At 35.3% G+C, this 10,267-nt stretch overlaps 2 protein-coding genes across 2 annotated transcripts in view; one reads left to right on the top strand and one right to left on the bottom strand.

Moving 5' to 3' along the window:
* The first annotated feature begins 1,482 nt into the window (after positions 1–1,482).
* On the top strand, positions 1,483–7,633 carry tmem54b (transmembrane protein 54b). The gene is made up of 6 exons (XM_059509773.1): positions 1,483–1,631; positions 2,324–2,517; positions 3,122–3,181; positions 4,290–4,481; positions 6,456–6,602; positions 7,144–7,633. Exons 1-6 carry the CDS (start codon positions 1,619–1,621, stop codon positions 7,363–7,365), a joined length of 828 nt encoding a protein of 275 aa, XP_059365756.1. The 5' UTR covers positions 1,483–1,618; the 3' UTR covers positions 7,366–7,633.
* An 804-nt stretch (positions 7,634–8,437) lies between these two features.
* The window catches only part of hpca (hippocalcin), a 39,017-nt gene continuing 37,187 nt past the window's right edge, over positions 8,438–10,267 (bottom strand). The window contains exon 5 of the mRNA XM_059509774.1: positions 8,438–9,593. Coding sequence (XP_059365757.1) covers positions 9,496–9,593 — 98 coding nt within the window. The 3' untranslated portion in view covers positions 8,438–9,495. The remainder of the gene's footprint in view (positions 9,594–10,267) is intronic.

The following is a 10,267-nucleotide window of genomic DNA, read 5'->3' as shown; positions in this document are numbered from 1 at the left end:
CGCCACTGTGTATGATCCAAAAACAAAACCATTCTGGTCCTGATCAAAACTCGAAATACTTTTCTAAATTTCAATCTAATTTTCTTAATTTATTTTATCTAACTAGCCATACATAACATAAAAAGAGCCTTTGAAACAAATTTTACTCAGAAATTAACTTAAAGAGATATTTCATTCAAAAATGCTAATTCTATCATCATTTACTCAAACTGAAGTTGTTCCAGACCTGTAGGAATTTTGTTCTTCTGTTGAACACAAAAGAAGATATTTTGAAGAATGTTGATAATCAAACAGTTCCACAACAATTCCATATTATGGTTGGGAGATATGATGGCAGTCAATGGCTCCCGTCAACTGTTTGATTAATATTATTATTATGTTTTTTTGCACCTAATAAATTATGTTGATGATGATGAAAAACTTGATGAACATGTCCCTTTTATAAGATCAAATAAAAATACAAAGACATTTTTAAGTACAAAGACTGAAATAGTATTTTCTTGTAAAATGTATAGGCTTGTAATTTGTTTTAAAATGGCATTTAATACATTGTAGTATTTGGTAATGATTATTGTGTGTTGTGGAGAGAGAGCCACACTACCTCTAACCCAGAGGGCTCTACACTCTATGACACAAGACAGAAGCGGAAAGATCTATAAAATGTTTATCTGCTTATCTTGTTTCACAAGACAGGGGTCGGGGTGCTCATCTTCTACTTGCTTTGTAGGCCAGTGATATTGCTACCATGCCTTAAACATGGCCTGCATTCAAAATAAACTTAAAATGATTCAAAATCAGTAACAATTTCATTGCCATTTTATCATATTTTTTACAACTGAAAAAAGTGGATTTGTTACCCTTGATTTGAATTCTCACTGTTTGCCTCAGTTGTGTTGTAATAACCATGCAGGGGAAAAAACAACAACAATAAGAAGTAGAAGAGAGAAAAAAACTGCTAAGAACAGTTTAAGCTGGTTGGCTGGGTTTAGCTGGTCTTCCACCCTGGCCGTAGCTGGTGTTTAGGTGGTAGAGCAGCTAAGACCAGGGGCCAGTTGCACAAACCTAATAGTCTGTGACTATTCTGACCAACAAGCCGTTGTCAAGGGGTAATGAGTCGTATATTTTGGATTTAAATGAAACCAATCTAAGTTTTTATGCAACTGACTTAAAAAATAAATAAAAATATGACCAGTCTTAAATAAATACATTTGATGACTAACTTGTAAGACTAGTCTTATGAAACCGGCCACAGGCTGGAAGAGCTAAAACCAACTAGGCAGTGCTCTTCCCCTCGTTTGTGTTTGTGTCCCTCTTGTGGAGAGAATCTACATCAATTATTATCCTGTTCGATTATGAGACAATCCGAGTCCATTTGCTTAAACATTATTCAGAATATTAAAACAAGTAAACTAATCATTAACAAACGATGTATAAACTTATCAACCCTGAAGACTGCCCAGCCTGTGAGGAAATATCCGGGGCACATTCCTTCAATCTGTACACAAACACATGTGTGATTGAGACAGTACAGACAGGAGGTGCAGCTCCTCTCTTCTGGTAAATATACAGAAGTGCCATGACCAAACCAAGGACATAAATTAGATTGGAAACTGTTCAAATGGGGAATTTAGGTGAGTTACTGAGACAACCATAATAATTCTTCACACACCCCTAATGATTTTGAATCTATGTTGAGGATGACTGGTAATTTTCTTTCTGTTTACTGAGAAAGCCTAAATTAATAGTGGTACTCAATATGCATTAGTCTCTTCAACACAGTCTGCTTCATATGTCATAAAGCTTGTGGTTTATAGAAGGTCTGTTTATAGTTTTACAGGCTGCAGGACGTACAGTATTACTTAGAACATAATATTTCAAATTTATGATCACAGTAGTACTGTCACAAACCTTTTTTCTTTTCCCAAAAGTCTAACAATTATCTGTTGAGTTTGCTGTGCCAAGTGTACAGAGTGTGTAATGATTAACCGAGGTGACATCTCTCCTGTAGCCCAAACCCTGTCCTCAGTGGATCAGCGGAGCCTTTGTGTTTGTCCACCCACACCGGTCTGCTCCACTTCTAATCTTTCCTTTAGCTTTCACAGTCTTTCCAGAGCACAGCAGCAAAATATCTGTAATGTTTGTCAGCACAGCCGTGTCAAAATACAAGCCTTGTCTTCTCTCCAAGTCTTAACTTAGTGTTTATCTTGTTGAGAGGAAGTTACTGGAGTTAATTAATCGACTAATAATAAAATCAGCACAGAGCTCTTGGTTACATTTGGTATCCCATCAGCTCTCTCTCTCCCTCCCCCCCCCCCCCCCCCAGGGGTGTGTTGTGGCAGTCTGGAGGAGCAGAGGGGGCTGATGAAGATGGGTCTTAGTATGGTGTTAGTAGGGCATGTGAACTTCCTGCTGGGTGCTCTGGTCCATGGTGTGGTACTGAGACACTTCAGCCTTCAGTGGGGACAGGCCATGGAAAGCGCCATCTCGAACGTCATCGCCCTGACTGCAGGCCTGCTGGTGAGGCACGACATATTCATGTAAAGTGGGCAATTAGCTGAACAAGATAATTTTTTTTCAAAACAAGCTATTTAACAAAATACATATAACTAGCAGAGTAACCACAAGTGTAGTTTATCTACAATGAACATGCTTTACTGTTTAATGTCTGAAAAAAAAGAAAATGTCCAAATGCTTTTTATAATTTAGGACCTAACATAACACACACTGTATGTTCTAAATGGAACTTTATTGTAAAGTTTTACCAAGATATACATTTTATTTTTCTTATATACCCCGGACAATGTCAGGCTGACATGTTTGGTTATATATTGTTTGGTCTTATATTATACAAACACACACACACACACACACACACACACACACACACACACATATATATATATATATATATATTTTTTTTTTTTATTATTATTTTTTTTTTTTCCTTGTGAAATATATTACTTGAAACATATTCTTGTGCTCTTTGTGCTTTTTTTTATTTATTTCTTTTAAAAACAATTGCATTCTTTTTTAAATGTGGCTATTTTATAAATATTTGCATTCAAATATTTTGGGGCCAAGAATAAAATGGAATAATGTGCTTTCATGTTCATCCTTTTAGGGTGTAATTATTGGGATACTAACTATTGTCCTGTCCAAAAACAGGAAGAACAGGGTGCTGGTAAGTAATAATTTCTAGTACACAAATGATTTGTTTTTAGATAACTGTAATATAGTAAATGTAAAAGTTCAAGCTTTATTAATCAAATAACATTACGTTTCAGCCATCCAGGTCCTTCATCAGATGGCCGGAACGTCATGCTATTTTATTAATAAAGCTTGAACTTTGAAGAGTGCGTGTTGCACCTTTGTATTTTTGGTTGCACCTCCTCTTCTGTTGGTAGAGCACCTCTTTTTACATTTGTTATTAAAACCACACACATTCTCTTGTAATGCTTAACAGATGAACACAGCACAACAGTAAAGATAATTTCCAACTCATATTTTCATGAAGTAAAAACTATAATTCTATACTACTTATATATGTACTGATATTAGATATATATTTGTTTTTATTATTAATATATAATTGTAATATAATATAATTAATAATATAATTTCTATTATTATTATTTCACCATAAATGTATTAAAAGTAATGAGAGTTACGATATAATTCCGGAACATATTTACGGACAATTAATAATAAATCAAATTTGATGGGACATGTTCTTAATTGTCATGAAAATAATGTCAATATAAAATAATATTCATCTTAATAGTAGCCTAAGCTTCAGTGTATTTATGCAAAATGTATTTTCTCATCTAATGAAATTCAGCCTTTCTTTCATGAACGTCATCTTCTAATATCATAGACCTGGGCTTTAGATAAAAGCTAGTTTTGTATTAAATGCAAATTTCATTCAATGTTGCTCCACCATAGTTGCACAAATAGGAACTTCAAAAAAGTTTCTTTCACGACTCAAAGAGAAAAAGCCCATGAGAGTGCTGTGAATGATTTGTGTGTTTGTGCATTCTCTGTCAGTTTTCCTCAGTTTTACTCTCTCTTGGGTCTTTCTGCTTCAGTGGCACACACCTGCTTCCTCTTTCATTCATCAGGGCTTGTGTCGAGCTCGCTAGCATTTGATCACTGGTTTGTGAGAGTGCTTGCATGTGCCTTCACAACTCAGAATTGACTAAAACCCTGTGATACAGAGAAGCCTGCAAGGACAAATCCTTGAGATAATAGCTCTTTGCTAATATGACTAAAACAGCTCTCTTTTATTGTAGAACTGGTCAGTGTTCGTGTCAAGTGCTGTTGCTGTTCTAGTGGCTGCCGCTTCAGTTATCGGACTGATGGTGTCCTTGATAAAGACCATAATTCATGGCGACAAGAGATTGCTGGCTTACTGTGGCTACAGTGATGGCAGGAGTCACCTAACCATCGCCAATGAGTGTCCTTTTGACCCCACACGTATTTTTGTAAGTACAAAAAGAGAAATCAGAGAAAATAGTCTGACTATTAAAAAAAATATATACATTTCAAATATGTTTCCGGTTCACCAATTATATAGAAATGATTTAATGCAGGGATCTTTAGCAAGGGGTCTGCAGTAGAACTAATTAACCTCAAGCTAACTAAAACAGTCAGTTAACTTCAAACTAAAGCTCATGTTAATTGTCCCTGTCATGTTAAAATGTATTGAGCGAAAATAAAATCCATGACTCTGTGAACAAATAATGGCATTTTTTCAAAGCTTTGCAATGTAAGCATCATAAAAAAATGTGTAAATAAATTAATATTCATTAGTATTATACACATGCTATTTTGGGCCAGACTTAAAATGATGGTTTAAAAAACATTTATTTTTATGCAGTTTGTAACAACAGACTTTAGTCAGGGAAATCGTCAATATCACATACTGTATAAAGGTTCTATATCACATAATTTTCACAACTTTCAAAACAGTTTTATGCAGTTTTTCTTTGGAAAGTTTGGAGATTTTGGATAGTGTAGTAATTATAATACAATTTTGATATTTAATTTTTAATTGCTAAACTGTGGTTTATTAGAATTACCACTGTTGTCAGTATTAAACTTGAAGTATTCTGATGCAATATTCTCCCACTGGATTTCATCATTTATTGCTCATTAACTTCAAATAAAAATGTGCACATTTGTAGGAAAAACATTTTCTTCTGTCATAATGCCTATTTTTACTTAAGCTATTCAAAGGAGCATATTAGATCTGATAATTTTGTTCACAATGTGAGTCTCTACTCATTAAAAGCACATTTAGCAATTTCTTCCTCATTAAAAAGTTTTACAAAGAGAAATTAGTATTAATGTGAATGTTCAAAATGTTTTAGCCTACATCATATTAGTAGCCTAACTATGGCCAAGATCACATGATCAGTCAAAAATGACTTTTTTTTCAGTAACCCCACCACTATTGGATATTTTCATTAGTGGAATAAACTAATTAGGACAAACTGTAAATAACCCATTTCATTTTGCATGATAATGCATCCACTATATCAAGATGACTGTTATATGGGCCAGTATACAACTTTAAAACTGACATTAAAACGCAAAGCAGTACAAACAATGCATTAGTTTAGGCATATGACACAACATTAACTAAAGTTATGTAACATTAGTTAATGAATTATAACATTACCATGAATCTGTTACAGTATTTATTAATATTTAACATTAGTTAAGAAAAATACAACCGTTGTAGACTGTGATGACTCTGATTAATCCAAAATCTAGCAACGCTATCTATCTATATATATATATATATATATATATATATATATATATGTGTGTGTATGTGTGTGTGTAGATATGCTAAGCTTTTTTCTTTTCTTTTTTTTTCTTTTTGCTATATGGGGCAAATGAAAACACAAAAATATATATTTTATTGTAATTTCTTGACTTGACATCCGCTTCTGAGAATCCAGGAAATGTGAAAAGGGTCCATATTAATGTTTTACTAAATGTTAAAATTAACATTATCTAAGATTAAGAAATGCTTTAGAGCTATTTTCATTGTTAGTTCGTGTTAACTAATGTTAAAAAATGGAACTTTATTGTAAAGTGTTACCAAGATATAATTTTTTTTTTCGTATATACCCCAGACAATGTCAGGCAGACATGTTTGGTTATATATTGTTTGTTCTTATATTATACATACATATATACACACACGCACGCACGCACGCACACACACACACACACACACACACACACACACACACACACACACACACACACACATATATATATATATATATATATATATATATATATATATATATATGCACAGAAAAGGAACCAACTGTAAACAGCAATTAAATAACACTGTGCTGGTCACGATCACCCAGTGCGCTCACAGAAAATATATGCAATAAATCAAGGCTTTCTATATTTTCTCTCTCTCTCTCTCTCAGAGCACCACGATAGTCCTGTGGGTCCCACTGATACTAATGAGTGCAGTGGAGATGGTGTTCTCATGTCGCTTATTTAAGGTCTCCATCTCCTACCTCGGTCTTCCTTGGTGCCTCCGCAAACAACATTTACAAGATGAGAGCAGATTGGTATGTGCATGCACTGAGTCTCAAGGGAGCTTAAATTTGCACTAATAAAAATAATCAGTGCTTTGGCGTAGGTGGACTCATCCTGTGAGTCTTAAGTTGTTCATCTGACAACTGAAGCGGTCATCCTAATAGGCGAGCGTGATTTCACCAAGTACAACATGTTCACCAGGAACAACATTCCAATCAACCAATCAGAATTGAGATATAACTTTTCAGTGCTTCTACACCCTTGTTAATCAGCTATCATTTCCCACTGATTTTAGGAATAAATTCTGGGTAAGGTAAGGTTTAGGGGTAGGGATTGGGTTAAGTCTATATTTTTGGACAATAATGTTGATCCAGGATCATCAGAAGATGTTGATCCAGGAACATGTCTTACTTGGCAAAATCACAGCGACCCATCCTAATAGATGCTTGAGAGAATACTATCTAACATGTGTGTGACTGACTCACATCCCCTGTCTGTATGAGAGAGGGTGTGCTCAGTGACTCATTCTGCAGTCATACTGTACTATAGCAGCATTACTATGTTCCATTTCAGATGAAAATCCCAAGAGCAGCCGACCCCCATTGCTCACCCCCGTCCCAAAACTGCCAAGAAGATGAGGAGCAAAAGCTGTCCATTATTAGATCCCCAGAGCAGCACAGGCCACCCTACAATTCACGGCCACACGGCTCTGTGTCCTTCGGTCTGTACCGCCAGCACCACTGTGCATCTCCGTTTAACCGGGCAGCGCTGGAAAGGTCCAGTATCTGGATCTGATTATGAACCGGACCATGGCTCTGGCATCATTCAGGGACCAAGTGCATTTTAAACACTTATGAAGAAAGGTGAATGTTACATTGGCGCTTGTGCAGGTTGGATTTGATGTTTTGTCATTCATGTATCACAACTTATGTGTTTTTTTGATACACTTAACATACCTTTTTAAAAACTTTTATGCTGTCTAGAGAAAGTGTAATCTAATAAAATATAAATATTATAAATATAATTAAAGACTTTCAAACTAAAAAGTCTTTGAAACAAGTTACATGTATTTCTTTACATTTCTATTCATTTGAATAATTTTAGCTTCTTTACATTTCTATACAAATTTAAATTTTGCATTCTGTTTTTTTTTCTACCTTCATTCCAAAATCAGGAATCATATTGGAATTTTCAAGGTATTCTAAATTCAACTTTGAATGCCACACAGTTCGTCTAATTACCTTTGCAGTTTATGATCACATCACCATGTTAATCAATAAGTTACTGACACAACATTACAGTAAGTGTAAAGTATGTCAGTGTTGTGTAAGAATCACTCTCAGGCAACAGTCTAAACACATATGTATATTTTTCAACGTCAGAAAAAGGGGACAAACATTGTCCTCGCATGAGGTTTTCATGCAACATAATAGAGGAAAGTTGCCATAGAGGGTGCAGCATCAAATATGGTCTCAGTACAAATATGGAAGCAACATAGATGCCAGAAAAGTGAGAGACAGCTACACATGTATTGAGAGTGGGCATATATGGAGTTCACAAACTAATGCTGCATGCTACAAAAGCAGGAGCACCTGGAGAATTCAGGTCATGGAATCTCAGTCGCTGCATAAAACGAAAAAAAAAAAAAACCAAAGCAGTGGCGTTCTCTTCACACCTGTTGATTCAAGAGTGGAAATAAGCCCTTAGTGATCGCTTTCAGGATTCAAACTTTTTATCTAAAGGTGAGAAATGATTATAAATTATAACATTGTACATTCCTGTCTATGTTGTTGATGGAAAAGTACCATTTGATGCCGGATCAAGGTGTCACGAATTTGCTGCTTCAAATCAGGGTTCAAAAACTTGCTTGCATACAAAGATATTGTATTAACTACACAAAATGACTATAAAGTTAGCACAGATGCATACATACACCAAAACATGCAAACCGTCATTCTTGCGTACATACAAACGCGCATAACCGCACGCACACAGATGAAGCTCTTCAAATGATATGTGCTACCAGTGTCTTCCATTCAACGGAATGTGTCCCCTGATGCAAAAATGTCCCACAATGCACTGAAAAGCCTCGAACGACTAACAACTAACTCCAAACGGCATAATACATCAAGTGTCTCACATCTAGTTTTGACAGTAATAAAATATCCCCAGTTAAAATAAACACCATAAAAATGCAAAAAATAAATAACGAAATAATGAAAGCAAACCACATATTTACAACAAAAACAACAACAATTAAATGAACAAAATTCAAGAATGGGATCCTCAGCCTTCTCTTTGTAAAATAAAGATCATGAGTGCCAGAGCAGAAAAATCCCAAAATTCAGTCCATCAGTCCACTGGGTCAATTGGAGGCTAAAATCTGGATAGTGGATACTGCCCAAAGCTACATAATACTGCCATAAGATGCATGTGACGTCTATAACTGCCTTCCTTTGTAGTCCTATCATGTTTCTCTATGCATTTATACTGTATATACACATACATATCAATATAAAAAGTAGATGGGGAACTGTGCCCTCACAAAACTAAGAGGAAGAGAAACAAAACAGCACTGATATTAAACACAAGAGGGGTGGTGAAGATCAAAAGCGCATGCATGATTCCTAAAAAGGAACTTTCTTTTCCAAAATCTGGACCCTGGAACACGATCAGCCGCTTTTTTATATATATTTTTTGGAGTCGAGTACTCCATTAGCTTCTGCAGAGACAAGGACGGATGCCACGCACCAGACAGAGAATGTCCTGGCAGGTGTTCTCTTTGTTCTTCAGATGTACACGTCCATTCTGGGAAAAACTGAAAGCAAAATTGTTGCACTTTTTCTTAAACTCTTCTGTCTGGAACACAAAAAAGACTGACATATAAGAGCTTTCATGCATTGAGTGCCGCTTGTCTGGAGCGACTCAAAACTGTGAAGCACTGCTGGGGTCACACTGTAGTAGCCGCACAATGGAGGGATCACTTTTGGCACCTTTTATGAACTCTTCCAAAGACAGCTTGCCTAGAATGGGAAGACAGAAATGATCCAAAAATAAACATCAAAATCAGCACAAAAATGGGTCACTGAACACAAAACATATAGACACATTGTTCAAATGCAATTTTCTCTTTAAGGCAGATTTGTAACATCTTTCCTTGATTGGAACTTCTTAATTATTGCCCACTTTCTATTTGGTGAATCTCAACAATCTTGTGCTGCACATCAGAACTATATTCTTTGCTTTTACTCCTTGTTATGGATGATTAAGGGAATTTGGAATTTGTGCTCCTCATATCTATAATCCTGTGAAACAGAAAGTCAATTTCATGCTCCTAGTAACCCTGGTGTGCTAAAAAAAATTTTAAATATTAATGGAAATATACTTCAGATATATTTTACACATAAGAATTTCTAGAGGTGGCAATAACTGGCCAAAAACATTTCTTTCATAATGTGAGTTTCCCCCCAATTTCAATTGTCTTATTTCAATGAAAGATTATAATTTTGTGCATATTTTGAATGGAAGATCAAAAAGATAAATGATGCAAAGTTATTTTCACAGTAGCCTTTGCTCATATTTACCAAGGGTGCTAATATTAGTGGAGGGCACTGTAGCTATATATGATTTATATTGCTTTTTACAAGTTAATCAGTAATCTGAGCATTATGCTCTTTCACGAGGCCTACACGTGTTC

This window comes from Carassius carassius, chromosome 25, assembly GCF_963082965.1.
Source record: "Carassius carassius chromosome 25, fCarCar2.1, whole genome shotgun sequence".
Classification (NCBI taxonomy): domain Eukaryota; kingdom Metazoa; phylum Chordata; class Actinopteri; order Cypriniformes; family Cyprinidae; genus Carassius; species Carassius carassius.
The sequence above is the reverse complement of the archived record's forward strand: the minus strand, read 5'-3'. Positions and strand labels throughout refer to the sequence as shown.

Bases quoted from the DNA above. Each gene is read 5' to 3' on its own strand.
- tmem54b (XM_059509773.1), top strand. The intron at 3,182-4,289 runs GTAAGTAATAAT...CTTTTATTGTAG, and splicing joins ACAGGAAGAACAGGGTGCTG to AACTGGTCAGTGTTCGTGTC. The intron at 4,482-6,455 runs GTAAGTACAAAA...TCTCTCTCTCAG, and splicing joins TTGACCCCACACGTATTTTT to AGCACCACGATAGTCCTGTG.